The following is a 17,514-nucleotide window of genomic DNA, read 5'->3' as shown; positions in this document are numbered from 1 at the left end:
TTATATTTTTAAACTTTTTCTTGCATTTAATGATTTCTTTTAATATTTGATTTTGGATTAATTTATTTACATGGGTGTTAATATTTATCTATATTTTAAAACTTTTTTCTGCATTTATTGATTTCTTTTATAATTCTTTTTGTATTAATTTATTTCCACGTGTGTTAATATTTATTTATATTTTCCTGAATGTATTGATTTCTTTTTATATTTATTTTGTATTAGTTTATTTCCGCGTGTATTCATATTTATTAATTTATTTATTTATATTTTCAAACCTATTTCTGCATGTTTGTACAACTTTCACGTGGGTAACTTCCGTCATGTGATTTTTTTTTTTTTTTTTTCAAATCATCAACAAAACCACGTGACCAGTAATGAGGAAGTCCGTGCAGAGGGATCATGGGAGCGCTTTCTGGCTGAGACGCTAACTTCTTCTTTCCTCTGTCAGTTTTTGGGGCTCTAACATGACTCACTCGGAGGCTGCTGTGTGTTTAAACCTGCTGCTGCTGCTGTTTCTACGTGTTCTTGCTGAGTTCAGTCATAATGGACAGCAGCAGTGGCCCGTTCCCTACAGGTAGGAAGACATAAACCTTTACTCTACATGCTGTTTCTGCTCTGTTGCGATAGATTCAGCTAGAAAATAATAACGTATCTGTTTGGTGAAAGTTTAAACGTTAAAGTTTCTGACCTAACTTTCGATTGACTAAGTGTTCGGATAAGATTATTGTTCATTATTTAGTGTAAATGGACTTTTAGCTGATCTGAGGTCCAAGTTATGTGTGGTGCGTTCATATGACTTTGGGAACTCTGGACTCTGGAGCATCTCAGCAGCACATGATAAATCTAATTTGAGTGACGTGTGAGACAACAAGTTTTGAACAATGGCTGTTTTGAATTTGATCAGTGGGGGAAAAATAGGTACAATTACTCAAATACTTAAGTTTAATTGTTAAATACTTGTACTTTACTTGAGTATTTCCATTTTATGGTACTTTATACTGTGCTGTTACAACACCACATGTCAGACACAAATATACCTTTATTTACTTGCTGCTTTCTAGATTAATTGTTACATCAATAAGACATGATTGATACCTAGGGGGAAATTCTCAAACTATCCAGCAGTATTTTAAGTTAATATATAAAATATGAATAAATGAAAATTATCCCCACATTCATAGCCTGCAATATTAAAGTGATGCACACACATTAATGCTTCAATAATCTTCATCCACAGACGGTTTGATCGTCGCCCTGATGTGGACTCTTACTGTGAAGCCCTCTACCCGTTCTGTCCCACTGGAGACAGAGATGGACGGATCCCCTACATGAGAGACAGCGATGTCATCTCAGTTTATCGACTGCAAACACCCGTGTGGGAATTCAAGTATGGAGATCTGCTGGGGAAAATTGTAAGTACGTTTAATCCTCTTGTTATCAGCTGATATTTCACCATGTTGAGGTCACTTTCTGTAGAAACGCATCAAAAAACCTGGTGATGCTGCTGAAGATACATCATCTTTATGTGCTGTAGTTTAATTTTGGACTTATTGGACTAAAATCAGAATAAATCTGAAGGAATATGCTGTCTGTATGTTGTAGTCCTGAATAAAATCACAAAAAGAATTAGTGTCATACTGGAATTTCTAACTTGGATACAATTCGGATTGCAATGGTATACCTCTTTCAAGGTATACTGTGATATTAATGTTGATGGTTATCATACTGTGTATATTATTTTCTAAGGGGAGACTTTTTCTACATGGACATCCATTTAAAAAATGGTTTCAAGTTTCAAATATAGTAATTTAACATTTGTTCAACCAGCAATAACCCTTCCATTTCCATTACTTTAAGGGCCATTCTGACTGATAATGATAATAATTCTGTGATACTGTGATATCCTCTGAGATGGTTATCGTGCTGTGAAAATCTCATACCGTTGCAACCCTAGATACAATAAGTTTAGAGAAGCACATATGTCCAGACAATAAAAAATCAATTAATACATTTTTAAAAACTACTGGACAAGAGATCATCCAAGAGAGGAAAAAAATAGAGTCCACACACCAGACTATGCTCCTGTAAGTATTTCATTTCATTTAATTACCGCAGACTTTAATACAGTACCCTGGAAAAATATCAATACCATTTTGATACCATGGAGAACATTGATATTGAAGGCATAACATTTAAAAAAGGTATTAAAAGATAAAAATAACAAGGCTATAACATAATGACAGTGACTTTGATTTTCTTGGTTAGTAGCAGAGAACAGCAGAATGAATGTGAACGTGCAGCTGGCACAGGTGTGTTGATACTGCAGAAAATCAGTATTGGAACTGTTTGAAATATTCAGAATTATGTATATTGATAAATGAATATTTTTGACAACACTAAAAATAATTTGTCTTTTTTGTTGAAAGCAGAAATTAGTTGGAACTGTTATTTTTCTTTTTGTATTATCATTATTAATTTTATTATTATTATTATTATTAATATTATTAATATTAATGAACTTGAAAATCGTAGTTTTCAAGTTGAAATAAGAAATGTGTCACTGTGTAAGGATTTTGTTTTAAATGTACCTTTTTTTATTACGTAAAGTAATTCATCCTGTGTTCACTATTGATTAATTTAAGTATTAAAATTAATCAAAATTAATAAAAAACAAATTTAAAAAATGAATAATAAACAAAATAACAATAATAAATAAAATAAAATTAATTAATATCAGTATTGAAATACAGCTTTTGAGCTTTTGTCAGTGAAAAATATTGGTAAAATATTACCAAATTACCAAAAACATAGCAGAGCTGTTAAAATGGAAGTGCAACTTGTGACTTTATTCATAGAAACACAGCTGCTCACTCTCTCCAGATGTCTGTACACACACACACACACACAGCTAATGTAATGTTTCTGCTCGGTTCACAGCACATCATGCACGATGCCATCGGGTTCAGCAGCTCAGAAACTGGGGCCAACTTCACTGTGGAGTGGTACGAGCTGTTTCAGCTGGGGAACTGCACCTTCCCTCACCTCAGACCTGACATGTACGCTCCTTTCTGGTGCAACCAGGGAGCTGCCTGCTTCTTTGAAGGCATCGATGACTTACACTGGTCCCAAAATGGCACCTTGGAGAAAATAGGAGAACTCACAGGTGAGACTTCATCTTGTGTCTTTGCTCATAGAGGCCAAAATAAAAGTGAGAGTGGACACCTGCGGCCAATTTAGAGTCACCAGTTAATCAGTATGTCTTTGGACTGTGGGGAAAACTGGAACCAAAGCTTGGACTCTCTGCTCGACACCTCTCTGGAATTAAAATACTTTAATATGTCTTTGTCCAGGAAACCAGTTCAACGACGTGGCCCAGTGGATCCAGGACGACAACGAGACCGGGATCTACTATGAGACGTGGACTGTGCTCTCCGACCCCGGCCCCAACGCCACAGTGTGGTTCGAGTCTTACGACTGCTCCCAGTTCGTCCACCGCACATTCAGGAAGCTGACCGAGCTGGGAGCCAAGCTGTCCAGCAGGTCACAAACCAACTACACCAAGCTCTACCTGTACAGCGGAGAGCCCACCTACCTCGGTAACGACAGCGCCATCTTCGGACAGCCCGCCCTGAAGAATCTGGCCGTGGACATCCGTAAATTTTACCACACGTTCAGACCGCACCAGTCGTTCACAGAGGCGGTCATCAGTCTGCTGGAGGCGTATGAGAAGGTGGTGTTGGACAAGAGCTTCTACCTCTACTACAACTTCGAGTACTGGCATCTGCCCATGAAGCCTCCATATGTGCGTGTTACATATGAAGAGGTGCCTTTACCATGACATAAATAATTAATGTTTTTGTTTATTAAGCCAAAACCAAAGATTTTAACAACAAGAAGCAAAGACAAACATCAGAAGTGCACGTTTCAGAATTTAAAACAGTGACTGAGAAGTTATTCTTGCTTCATGAATGACTTTAACAAATTATTAATCCAGCTTTTTTCAACCATTTAATGCGCATAAAACATTTTTTATTTTAAATTGTGCTGTTTACATCCATTTGTCAGCTTGCAGTCCTCCTCTTCCCTCCCTCTGTTGGTGCACTGCTGCATTTGAAAGTCAAATCTTGAGCCAACATGTACGAGAAGTCCACTAAATGGACCCTGTGGTGAGATTATTTCTATTTATTGAACAAAATAGTGCTTGAGAAATTTTCAGTCAATGCTATAACTGATTAATTGACTACTCTTTTTCTCTGTATGGAATGTGACCAGTCTGTATCGATCAAATGTCTCATAGCGGGAAATGTGTGCAAAGTTTATTCTCTAGAGGTTTTCACTGGAGTTGGATTGCTAGGCAACAGCTTGGATCCATGTTTACTTCCTGACAGATGATGTCATTCACAAACACAGCAAAACATTCCCACAGGAAATACAAAGAGACCCATTTACAAGGTTTATGATGTCAAGTTTGGCAGGGTCTATGTGCATGAGATGGGATGACGTGTTGTAAGTTTTTCTGCACCAGTTGAAGAGGTCAGATGTTTTCCCAGCTCGTGCAGGTACTTTAATACTGTAAACTACTCAGGTACTGGAAGAAAAGGGATTCTTTTAACACAAAAGAGAAAAGAAAATACTTACTTTATGAATTTTTCCATCTATAGAAACAAACTACTCACAGTTTACAGTAGTGAAATAATTATTCCCTCCATCATGACAACTAAAGGACAGAAAACTACATCAGAAGTTTTTCTGGATCTGTCGTGAGTATCATGAATATCGTAACTATCCCATGTCATACTCTTAAACTATTGCAAGTTGGGCACATTTCCCAGCAGAGGTTCTGAGATGTTTGATAAATACAAACACAAAGTATTGCAAATGCACAGGAAGTGACGCTCACCAATGTGACTCCAACAAGGACTGTATGTTCTGCATTTCTAATATTTTAGTGGTATTTTCAGATGTTTTTACGCTTTAACTCCAAATGTAAGCACTAAAGATACTTTTTGATTATTAGGATTTTGCACTGATGTGTCACATTAATATAGTGTCAATTAATCAGCTCATCAGGTGTGGCCTTAATGTTTAACATTCAGATTTGTTCAGGTTAATTGTATGTATAGATTTTTCCCCCCCCTGTTAAATATGTCAACTTGGTTTTCAATTTTTTTTAATTGCATAACATTTCACAGAGCCTACTCGTGCATTTTATTTAATAACTGTAATGACTGGAGTGTTTAGAAAACAATAAAATGACATGCAAAGTTTACATTCACAAATTTTTATTAACCAGTATAAGATCATATGTCCAAAACAATAAATTTAATTTCAAGACAGGTGACCAGTTAAGCAAAGTAGACAAAGCATTTGTCATACAGAAGCAAAACTAAAAGGACAGCGTTGTCAACACCAGTTTACTCCTAATGAAACTTCACTGGAGGACTCTCTGTAAAAATCAGGTTCAAATGACAGTCGCTGACGACACACCTCATTAAGATGCCTCTTATCTGTGTTTAACTGAATTCTCCCAATAAAAGCCAATAACAGGAAAATGATTAAACCAGTACAGTACTGAGACACAACCTTCACTTTAGAGCTGCTGTCACCGCAACCGTTAAACGCACTGCACAAATTCTGAGAGATAAATCAGGAGATATGTTACTGTACCACTGAGATGCTAATGCACGAGAGCACAGACGATCAGCACAGGTATCTAACGTCAGTGATAAAGACACCGATTACTCATCAATAGACTGTTAGGTCAGTCCAATGAAACTAGAGTTTGCACTTCCTGCAGCGTGTGTCTCAGTTTTAATCTACGTTACTGTTTGGTTACATGACGTGTAGTACGACAAGGATCGAAGGAATGAAGTCTGGTAGAAAACGAAAATCTAGATGCCGTTGACATGCGGTGTGGTCCAAAAGTTTGTCCACTACTGATAACTTTTTAATGAAAATACATATGATGTCGAATTATCTATCTTCTGATGACATGTATTAATGACATTTTTTAATAGTTTGATTGTGATTTTTGCTAATAATTTCGTATTATTTGATTGACTTTCTACCCCTTTCTGCACGTTTTTCTTTTATTTTGGCGGGTTTTTCTTTAAGCCTGAGAAAAGTTTCATCCGATGTTAAATTAACTTTCACATGAATTTGATCAGATAGAATCAGATCTGGTGACTGTGAAGAGAAAGCCATAGAGGTCAGCACTATTTCTCTTCCTGAAATTCAACAGCTGTAGACCTACTATGGGTTTTTTTGTGCCATTTGAGAGTGCAGGGTTTGATTTATTAACATGAGTGTAACCTTTAAGCAGTGTTGGAGACATCACTAGTATTACCTTTTCCTTTCAACACATTACTACTAAAATGTCAGTAATATTACTACAGTTACCCCCAAAATAAACTTATAACAGCCTTACTTTTGTTGTCACCCCCTACTGATTTGAAAGTCAACCAATTACATCCCTGACTTCATTTTCAAAATCATCGCACATGCACGTCACCAAGCAGCAAGCATGTCTGAAAGATGAAAACATTTACATTCAGGAGCTGAAAATATTGCCATTACTTATATTTTGTCAGGAGAAAAGATGACAAGAACGTCATCGTTCCAGTTAGTCGTACTAAGACTATTTCCACAGTGAAAAACACAACCTCAAACCTCCTGAACCACCTAGTATGACCGACAGTGCAATCACATAAAGCTTGCAGAAATACACCCTCCTTGTAGGATGGCTGTAGCTCTACCCTGGCTGAACACCCAGAACAGGATTTTAATCTTGGACAGCTGCAGGCTAACAGGGTTTCACACATATTTTTACCAATGAATTTTCCAAACTTTTCCACAAATTTTCCATAATAATGTATTCTGTTTGCATTACTTTTTAAGTAGTTTAAAACAGGTTGGCAGACCTTTGTGCCGCCTTTTGGTTGTCTTAATGTTTTTCCTTTTAGCATGGCTGACCACAGCTCCTCCCCCATGTTGGAAACGTCAAACGTTTTGGTGCAGCTATGGTCTGCCTCTCTTTTGAGCCATGTTTTATATTTGTCATTTGAAAGCCATAAATTATTAAATTCAGTCTTCCCAGGCATTTGCAGATAAGATAACACTAGCACTTGCTAACTTTACTTGCTCATTAGACATTCCCACCACCAACTGGCTGCATATGCTGATGTGTATCATGTGACACTACTGACATTTCAACTGTCACACAGCGCAGCACAAGATTTTCAATTAGTGATACTAGAAACTTATTTTAAATTTAAAAAAAAAAATGTTTTGGGATTTTCATTGACATATTTTAAACAAAAGCCAAAACAATTTATGTTCAAACAATCAGTTAACTCCAAACTATTTCCAGACCAGAAAAACAGGATGTACCTGACAGTGGGAAAGCTTGTGGCCAAAATGTGATGAATAAAAAGTTGCCTATCTCCATGACTGACTCTCTATTTTTCAAACAGCTCCTTGCTAAAATACCGGTCACAAGCAACAGAGCCCTGATAAAAAAATAATTTACAAGCTGTCCAGCCTCAGCTGTGCTTACCAGAAATCATCCTGACATTTACACAGAGGTATGCAAGTCTGAAATTACAGAAGGAAAGATGCAATTAACAGTTTTTGGGGGTGTAGCGAAAAAGTAATATACCAAGTAGTATAACTAATTAATTTTATCAGGGAATAATGAGTAATATTACTTATAAGTAATACATGTTTAAAGTAATGACTCTGTTGTTTTGGATTAAAATTAGTTGTTAAAATCTCTCATTTGTTGATGCATGATTAAAAGCTCATGACAGTGGACTCTAAACTTGTGGACCACCCACATGCAACAAAATCGTAGTGACAGAGGTGAAACTGTCAAATCCAGAAAAACTACTCGCGCTGCTGGTCTTATCTGCTTGCTGGTTATTATCATGATTGCTTCTTTTGAATAACTGAAAAACACAAATTAATTACAAAAGCAGTATCCATATCAATAAATTACATAGCTCATCTTCTCTAGTGACTACAGTATGAAAAAGATCCATCTAGTAAAGGATAACTCGCACTCTGGTTTTATAAAAGACACAAGCCGCCGGTTAAGGAAACTTCAAACCCTGACAGAGGGCGAAATAAAGAAATAAGTGCATTTCTATTCAGAATAATCAAACACACAGCATTTTATATACAGAATCCTTTTGACTTCCTTCTTAAAGGAAAAAAACTTTTGTTTCACTCATCTGACTTGCCAAATCTCTTTCGACTGAAATGAATGGATGTTTTATGGTCAGGGGCGATGTCTGCAAAGATAGTGTTGGTAATGACAACATGAATACTGCATCCTCTCCTGTATGTACGATGTGGTTGCATGATACAGAGCAGAACGTGGGCTAACAGGAGGGCAGGTATTCACAACATAGAGCCAGGGTTTAGAGCTTGAACAGGCAAATAGCAGAAGATACAAATGAAACCTCTTAATAGGGAAATAAACTCATTTAATGCACCTGGGACACACAGAGGGTTCAGACCTGATCAGACAGAGGGCGCATTTTGTAGCTTGCTGCGTCTTTTTTATTATTGTTGCAACCACGAACCGCTAATTTGTTGTGAGGCTAATTCGCAGATCTGTATCTTAAAATCTGCGTAAAAAATGGACAGGCAGAGGGCATTTGGGAACTGGACACAGGTCAACGGAGACCTGTGTGGGTACATGAGACCCTCAGGAGGGACCAGCAGCTGGTCCAGGAGCTTCACGTGGATGATGGTTGGTTCAGGGTTTATTTGTGGACACTTTGACAACCTGCTGTGAAGCGTCGGGCCTAACTACAGCTGAGAAAACATTATAAAAGTAGTTGAGGCTACAAATTGGTCAGATCAAGATGTGTCTTGCAGCTTGACTAATAGGGCGATGATGAAAGTGAGCATTAGCTTAAGAGGATGGTCACACGTGAGTGAAATTATCATTGGCAAATATTTGCCGCCCGTTCACTTCCCTTCAATGCGAGCAAAGGGGGCAAATACAACATTTGCTTCCGGCCAAAGCAAATTCGCATCTTCACATCACGTGGAGTTCAAATTTAGTGAAGTCACAGCCTCAACCCATGGCAAAGAAACATGTGTGGAGCAGTCACTGATTGTTCCTGTACCCAATGGGCTGATGCTGTATGATATTGGCTATGAAAAACTCAAACAGCATGGGAGATGCGTCAGGAGACAGGCATGGAACCTAACAACACTGAAAATATCAGATTTTGCTATAGTCATTTTAGCAAGCTAGCTAACATTAGCGAGCAAGCTAGCTTTCCATGTGCATCAAATCGGCGCTGCACACATTCAGCACGAATATCGCCTCAGCAGGCGATGGTCACGCTCGCCTGCATGCACCAACACTTTACACCCCCACAGAAGGCCTGCCTCTCAGTTCATTTGATTGGACAACAGGAAAAAAATGCCACTCATGTCATTCGCTTTTCTGCTCAGAGTTTCTATTTTTTCATCTAATAGGCGTTCAGGGTGCACCTACAAAAATGTGAGGCACTCAGCAAAGCAAAATCAGCGAGCGATACGGTTCGCACTGATTGAAAACAATGAGGAAAAGTTGCGTCAGGCTGGAAAAACACGCTCTGTCTGATCATTCCCAGGGTGCATTGTAAGCAAATAGCTACAGAGACAAGTCTATTGAATTATTGCGAAGCAATCTCTACCTCCAAATTCAAACTATCTGTGCACTATCTATATTTACATAAAAAAATTATATCTATTTTTTATATGAGTAATTATAACTCTATTACTTCAATAAACTGTCCACAGTATCTGATTCAACAGAACCTCAGTACAGTGTGAGTAATCATCATTGAAAACTGGGTCCACCTACTAAATTTAAGCATTATAAAGATTATTTTCGTTCGGTCAAAGGGACTTGTTTTGTCCCGCTTATCATTTGGTATTTATTTAAGGTGCTTAAAATAATCTACTGTACAGAACCCTTCTTTGAAACTAAACTGAGTAATTCATTTGTCCAGCCAATCGATGTGCTATGCATGAAAAGAACAAAAAAATCTGCATAATCAGGAGAAAATAAAAACCCATGACATCAACACTGTACACCTTCACGTCACAAAGATAGAGACCTATATACACATTTTACTGTCTCCCTCGGCCAACTTCCAACATTTTTAACAATCATGTCTTCTATTTTGATGCATGACTGAGCTCAGGCGAGGAGGAAAAGCAAGATGTCGTCAACACCACTGCCGCTGTCTATGACTGAATTAAAATGGCGGTGTCGGACCCAGCCACTTCTGCAAAAATTAAGTGAATCCTCCCCTTCGACTACACCTGCAAAACACCTTCTGTCACATGCTATGTACAAATAACATCACAGCCGTTTGAAAACGTCCAATGCCATATTTTGTTAGAGTGCAGATCTGCTATCTCAGACAGGCCAAGTGGTAGTGTTACAACATGCAACTGTGCACCTAATCGTCTCAAATGACTCCACAATGTTAAAAAAAAACGTTTAACACACACTCACATATGCATACATACACATACACTCATCTCTCATATATAGATTATCACAACCAAGCTACAATGTCCATATAACTCAATTTGCAGTTATAAAAACATTGTTTTTTAGTCAATATTTCCACCTACTGGTCTGTGCGCTGATTGTTCAATATGTAAAGAAGCCGGCTTCGCGAGTTCTGTCTTCAGATTAGGCAAAACAGGATTCCACAGTCTATTTTGAAGCTAGCAGGCAGAGATTTTTGTGGTGTTTGCATGTCATGATAGCATTGTGTAGCAGTCAGGTGCAACATCACATCACTGCCCTACCCTACCCTCCACACAGGAGCTTAGCAAGTTTATGCCCTCCATGTTAGCACCAAACATTCCACTACAGCTGAGCATTTAAAGGCTTTTCTATGCAAACATGGAGGCCATGAATGTTCCACACCACGACACTAGACGCACTGAACTCTGTGTGCCTCTTTGGCTTCGCTTTACCAGGTCGGCATCATGTCCGGGAACCAGACGCGGCCCAGGTGCTTTGAGACCTCCCAGTGGATCTCATCCAGGGAGTATTTGTGATCTGGAATCAGCACCTCCTCCATGATGGACAGCTGAGAAAGCCTGCGCCCACACATCTTGACAAACTCCACAAATGCGCTGCAGGACACCTCGCACTCGCCCAGGCCGATGGCTGACAGCTGGGTGCAGTGCTGGGCGATGCGGATCAGCTCCTCGTCCAGAGGACGCAGGCCGTTGGCGCACACCACCAGCTCCACAAGACGAGGGCAGTGAAGTCCAACGCGGCCCAGCACCTCCTTACTGACTGAGCGGCCGAAGTAGAGGTGCGTGACCGGGATCTCGTCATTAAAGAAAGGGACAAACTCATCCTCATAGAGGAAGAAGTACATGACCAGGTTGAATTTGGGCGAGTGCCGCACCATGGCATCCCAGCTGCTCTTCTTGATGGTGTGGAAGTGCTGGCCGGGGTTCTCACTCACGACGTCGATCCGCAAGTGTTCCAGGTGGACGTGTTTCTCCGAGGACAGGGCCAGCAGGAGTTCATCACTCAAGAGGTGGTAGTTTAGTGCAAGCTCTCTCAGGCCGTGACACTGGTCTGCCACACACAGGATCCCTGCAAACATGAACAGATTTTTTTAATCCAACTCATTGTGAGTTTTTCTCTTTTCTGCAAAGGATAAAGAATTCCTGAAAACACGGCGAGTAACAGTGGTGAAAAATAGGGAATGTGCACGATTAGTCAGGTAGTCGATCAAATGTTGCTACCCTCACTAATTGGCACCGGAAATACTAGTTGGTTGATCTTATAACTAAGATACCCAGAGGAAAATAAGTTTGGATTAGCATGCAACTAACTAGCAGCTCTGATCATCAACGGCTCTCCCTCTCTCTGTCTGCATTTCACACACACACAAACACACGTGCTCTCTGACTCAGTGGATGAAACCACGGACAGCTGCGTCAACGCGGAAAGAATGTCCGAGACACACTTACACTGCCTGGATGTCTTCTCACTAGGCTGAATGAGAGTGGTGCTTTTGGGCGTGTGGGAGATCCTGAGAAGCCTCGACATGTGTGTGTCAATCTGCATGCACACTCATGCATGACAGAGTTAGCGCAAGTGTTTTTGAATAAAGATGAGTCAGGACGTTAAATACACTGTAACTTTGACTAAGTGAGTTGTCATGTTTTGTAGGATAATGTGCCATGTTCTTAATGCATGGTGCAAAACATCTGGGAATTAAGTCATTAGGAATATCCCTGGTGATAAATATTGCTCCTGAACAATTCAAAGGTCGACTGTATTCGCCAGAAATGTTGCAGTTGAATCAGCAGTCATTATCATGCTGACAATTAAACACCAGTTCCAGGAAAATGTATGCAAGAGGGAGAAACAGAATACAGTTCATTCACAATATATCATACGACTTCTGCCTTTCCACCACATGAAATGACAACACTGTACGAGGGCAGACCAAAAATTACAGGCTCTGAATAAGCCACTGGATGGAAAACACACACAGCCTCGTGACTCATATTTTTGAAGTTAAATCGAAAACATATGACTGAAAGTGCAACACAGACATGGCTTGAAAATAGGGCTGCCACTAACGATTATTTTCATTGTCGACTAATCTGTCGATTATTTCTTCGATTAGTCGACTAATCATTTCATCGAAAAAATGTGTTAAAATGTTGAAAAATGTCGGTCTGTCTCTCCCAAACCCCAAAATTATGTCATCTAATGTCTTGTTTCATACTCACGCCAAAGGGTTTTAGTTCACTGTCACAGGAGTGTGTGTGAAGCTGCCAATATCTGAATGTAAGAAGCTGCAATAAGAGTATTTTGGGGTACTTTTATAGTGCTTTTCTATGAAAAATGACTCAAACCAATTAGTCGCCTACTAAAATAGTCACCGATTATTTTAATAGTCGATTAGTCATCGATTAGTAGATTAATCGTGGCAGCCCTACTTGAAAATATTTTGCTTTGAATATTATCCAAAAACCACAATAAAAAACAAAACAAAACAAACATGACAAAGCTGCTTCTTCTTATCTTAAGCACTAAAACAGCTACTAAAGACATTGCGCTCTCTGTACCTGCAGGGGAGACGTGAGGGCAGCTGCTCATTTTCAGCAGTTTCAGGGTGTCACTGTTGTTTGCCACAAGCACCTTCAGAGATGGATCATCGACCGGCGTGTCGTCAATCTTCAGTGAAGACAACGATTTGGAGTTGACAAACACCACGGTCAGAGCTGAGATGAAATGAGACTGTGGAGGGATAAAGACAGCAAAAGACAAGTATAATAATCAATAAAAAACTAACATGATAAATTTAGATCACTACATTTATAACATTTCAAAGTTCATGTATTTAAAGGTTTAGAATACAATGAGCAAACGTCTTTTTCTCACGCAAGCCTGTCCAGATCTGTTATTTACTTCCAGATTTAGAGAGATATCTTTTAAGATGTGGCAAACAAGTTAAACAAGGTGAGAACACATTGCAACAAGTCTTTGTGTCCATTGTGTGGGTGCATCAGCTGCCGCACTCTGCCTCCTCAGGTTTGGTCAACAACTACTAACTGAACAATTGCTCTTGAGCCTTGGTGCACTTCATTGTACCTCAAGTGTGATAACTACAGGATGTGTGAGCCATATAAAACAGAACCGCACCTGTATTGTAGACTGTACATGTGTGAGTGGACATGTGGTGACAGCTTCCCAGGGTAGTTTGATTTTTAAAGAGTTCATAAAAAGAATCTCACAGTGCACAGAGACAGACAAAATAAAACTTGCAGAAATAACATCCTGTGTCCTTCTGAGGCCCTGGAAGCAATAACATCTTTGTCCTTGGCTGTGCATGGGAACAGACGCTGCTTTACAGCCGCATGCTCAGATAAGAGGAGAATGCAAAGCCTATCCAGTCAACATGCTGAGTCTCAGCTTTAAGGACACCACCATAGAAAGGCATTGGCAGTGTATATTAAAATTTAATTCTAAACTACAGTGACAAGAATTCCTTTGATTTTCCTCATATATCTGACTCAGCCCCCTTGGGGATAAAGTTAATTGTACCTTTGGAACCTCCATGAAACTGGGCCTGGCTGTTGAGATGAGCCCAAGGGTCTTCAGTGAGCAATTCACCAACTGTGAAAGGATGTCACATGCTGCTTCTGCAGACTCTGTACTGCTGTCCACCTGGAAAAGTACAAGCAAAGACTGAACATCACTTCAGGAACATGAACGATCGTGCCTGCAAATTGTTCTGACACTAAAGCCCAGTGTCAGAACTCATATTCTGACACAGACACAACCACTTTTCCACCCTTACCTTGAAGCTGACATACTGCAGGTGGTTGGAGTGCCTCTTTATGATCTGCTTGATGAGGTCTGGATGTGTGGCTTTCAGGTAAGAGCTGGCTGGCTGGTTGAGCTCAAACTCAAAGCATCTCCACAGCTCAGGCATGTGGAAAGCCTGGTTCCACCCGCGGCACACCTGAGAGGCATAAGCCCGATCCAGCAGTGGAAGGTACTGGAAGACGTGTAGCAGGAGCTCCTGAGGCAGTCGTGCCCAGTCACTCTGTGGTGACTCACTGACCACAACTGCTTCTGACTCCTCGCCCGTCTGCTTCCGTACCTTCTTGCAAGCCTCCGGTGGGCTGTTACTGGAGGAGCTGTTGCTGTCCTCCTCTCCTCCTTTCATCCGCTTCATCTTGAAAAATGGAGATAATAACACTGTTAAAGTCCAGCACATAACTAGACAGCAATTATACAGATTTTTAAGTCAGTTCAGTTTAACTCCATCTGATGTGAAAGTAGATCCAAACAGTCACAGTTTCACCTTGCATGTTCCAAATTTCAATCCCCTCTCCAAATATATAACTTAAGATCTAGACATTCAGAAGGTTTCTACCTGGAGTTGCATTATCTGCAGAGGTCTCTCCTTCTCCAAAACAAACACACCCTATAATTTAAATGCTCACCTGTGCTCTGACATAGGCTGCTGGACTGTCATTCACTTAATGGTTATGTTAACCTTTGCATTTGTATTTATTTAGATACTTACCTACTTTTTACATTTCAAATTTTCACATGAATTTTACTTTTTAACACCTTCAGAGAAAAAAAATGGACTTCAAGTCACTGACTAATTAGCTTTAGCATTTGTGTTTTATATTATCCATAGCCGTCATTACTCCTGCACTGCCCTTACATATCAATTTAATCTCCTTACATTGCAATACCTGCACTGTCAAGATCTACATAAGCAGTATTGCCATTAGCACATCTATTTTATTAACAGCTCTGTAGTAGTCTTGGTGGTCAGACTATCATTTTCACAGCTTTTTCTTGTATGTTTTTAGTCATGTGTTTATCTTCTCTATTACCTTGCGTTTCTGTGTTTTGTATGTGTCATTAGTTATTGGCTGCCTAAATTTCCCTCTGGATCAATAAAATATCTATCTATCTATCTATCAAGTATAAAAATCACACCCTTTGATATTTCATGTAAATGTAGAGGTGTGCTTTCACTTGTAAATTTAAACATATGTAGATGTATCCATGAATCCTTTATGTATCATACAGCTGTTTCAAAGTGTGCGTCAATACTTACTGTTTTTACATTTTGATATGGATAGGTTCATTTTAGAACAAAATGAAACAGGGTATCTACAGGTATCTGACGCCTATATTAAAAATGCTTTATAAGACCTTTTCAAGATCATTTTTGAAGCAAATTTAAGATTGATTTTTGGACAAATAATGTTTTTTTTTCTTCTTCAAGCACTACAGGTAAGCAGTATATATGAAGTACCATGCAATGGTAGGTTTGATGTAGCAACATGGTTATTAAAGTGAGTTAGATTAATCTATATTTTGCCAACAGGTAAGTGCAAGAATGAATTAAAAAGACACTGTTTGTTTCAGATTTTCTAACAACAGAAATGTGGGCTTTCACGCAGGAGGCTTGACTCATCAGACAATGAGAAATTAAAAGATGGCTAAATTAAATAAGATAATATGTTTGTTGCATTTAAGATATCACAAAGTCTTATTCAAAACTATTTATTGACCTTTGAGGTCTTAAGTCTACTAAACTGAATTTAAGTCATTTTAAGACCTTTTAATGGACTGCAGACACCCTAGGAGAGCATGGTCAATATATGAAAGATGTAAATAGTTTAAGTTAGTTCCAGATTTTCTAAAAATATATATATATGAAGTTGTTTTATTACACAGTACCGTTACATCTGGCACTGCTTGTATCTGACACAATGTATCTGTCATCTGATATGACGTTAAACTACATTAGCCCGAGACCATGCTTGAGCATGTAACCGTCAATATATTGAAATTACACGCAAGATAAAACATTTCAATCAGTATCAAATAGCTGAAACTTAGCTATGTGCATCAATGACCGGGTTAAACTGAATGAAGGCATTGCTTACATGACTCACCGAGCTAGCTAACGCAGTGACAGTGTCAATTAAGGTAACTAGCTGTTAGCTTACTTAGCTAGTATTAACGTTAATTGTATTTTAAGCTAGCTATGAAACAAACTCGAGCCTCATAATGATATATAGTCCATATAATACTCGACACTTTAACAGAATGACCCGCAGTTAGTTTCCTACTGAGTTATTTCACTACAACTCAGCTAGCCAAAACAGCTAACCAAAACAGCTAGCCAGCTTTGCCACCCATCCTACCTTGTTGTTTACACACAGCTAGCTTGCTAGCTGTTAGCAGAAAAATCCGACAACTGACACTTGACACTTCAGCCCGGGCCCACGCTGGGAAAGCTCATCCGCACCAACCAGATAACACGCATCGGAACCCGGTAGCCAAGCCGTCTGACGCTAAAGAAGAGGTAAGAGATGTTTTCAATGAAGCGTGGCACCTCCACTCGGTTGACCTAATTCCTTCGCGGGAGTTGTTTCGGCCCCCCTGATTCTGAAATGGCGAAGTGTTGTTGTGACAGCAGCGGTGCATCATGGGAAATGCAAAGCGAAATGGCTGTTGGTAAAGATCGTCTGTGTAAGGAAGATGGCTCACTCTGTGGTTAAAATAATACACACATATGTCAGCCATTGTCTTGTCTTGTTTCCCTTTAATGGCGCTATCAACTCCAGAATAAGGGCTTTGTTTCAAGACAACATGGTTTCTACTCCTGCAGCAACATTTTATTATTTTTTATTTCATTTTAATATATATTCTTTTCTTATGATATTTACTGGAGGAAAGTTTGGTCCTTACAACAAGTTTCTTCTAACAAACAAGGGGAATAAGTTTAATTTAAATTGACCTACAGATTTTATCCAGTGAAACATTTCTTTATAATGTTAAATATTATAGATGTACATTGAACTTTTGGTCAGAAGTCACTGCATCTGTGTTTTTGTTCACATTATGTAAAAAGCTCAAAATAGAGATAATAAAAAAATATATATATATTTTCCTAAGTGAAAGGGACTCAC

At 39.0% G+C, this 17,514-nt stretch overlaps 2 protein-coding genes across 2 annotated transcripts; one reads left to right on the top strand and one right to left on the bottom strand.

The window, feature by feature from the left end:
• The first annotated feature begins 359 nt into the window (after positions 1-359).
• On the top strand, positions 360-7,651 carry cln5 (CLN5 intracellular trafficking protein). Its single transcript, XM_050049118.1, has 4 exons — positions 360-577; positions 1,241-1,415; positions 2,941-3,166; positions 3,354-7,651. The coding sequence occupies exons 1-4, from the start codon at positions 468-470 to the stop codon at positions 3,839-3,841; spliced, it is 999 nt and encodes a 332-aa protein (XP_049905075.1). The 5' UTR covers positions 360-467; the 3' UTR covers positions 3,842-7,651.
• fbxl3a (F-box and leucine-rich repeat protein 3a) lies at positions 5,269-17,030 on the bottom strand. Its single transcript, XM_050049117.1, has 5 exons — positions 16,747-17,030; positions 14,364-14,744; positions 14,108-14,230; positions 13,129-13,300; positions 5,269-11,638 (listed from the first exon to the last, which is right to left on the bottom strand). Exons 2-5 carry the CDS (start codon positions 14,742-14,744, stop codon positions 10,998-11,000), a joined length of 1,317 nt encoding a protein of 438 aa, XP_049905074.1. The 5' UTR covers positions 16,747-17,030; the 3' UTR covers positions 5,269-10,997.
• Between the last annotated feature and the right edge of the window lie 484 nt (positions 17,031-17,514).

This window comes from Epinephelus moara, chromosome 7 (genome assembly GCF_006386435.1).
Source record: "Epinephelus moara isolate mb chromosome 7, YSFRI_EMoa_1.0, whole genome shotgun sequence".
NCBI classification, from domain to species: Eukaryota; Metazoa; Chordata; class Actinopteri; order Perciformes; family Serranidae; genus Epinephelus; species Epinephelus moara.
This window is presented reverse-complemented; position numbering and strand designations above follow the sequence as displayed.

Excerpts from the sequence above, each read along its gene's own strand:
- fbxl3a (XM_050049117.1), bottom strand. The coding sequence starts at position 14,744 with ATGAAGCGGATGAAAGGAGGAGAGGAGGACAGCAACAGCTCCTCCAGT. Across the intron at positions 13,301-14,107 it reads GTTTCATGGAGGTTCCAAAG|TCTCATTTCATCTCAGCTCT; the intron begins GTACAATTAACT and ends ATCCCTCCACAG. Across the intron at positions 11,639-13,128 it reads CCCTCACGTCTCCCCTGCAG|GGATCCTGTGTGTGGCAGAC; the intron begins GTACAGAGAGCG and ends TCATGTTTGCAG.
- cln5 (XM_050049118.1), top strand. The coding sequence starts at position 468 with ATGACTCACTCGGAGGCTGCTGTGTGTTTAAACCTGCTGCTGCTGCTG. Across the intron at positions 1,416-2,940 it reads GAGATCTGCTGGGGAAAATT|CACATCATGCACGATGCCAT; the intron begins GTAAGTACGTTT and ends CTCGGTTCACAG. Across the intron at positions 3,167-3,353 it reads GAAAATAGGAGAACTCACAG|GAAACCAGTTCAACGACGTG; the intron begins GTGAGACTTCAT and ends GTCTTTGTCCAG.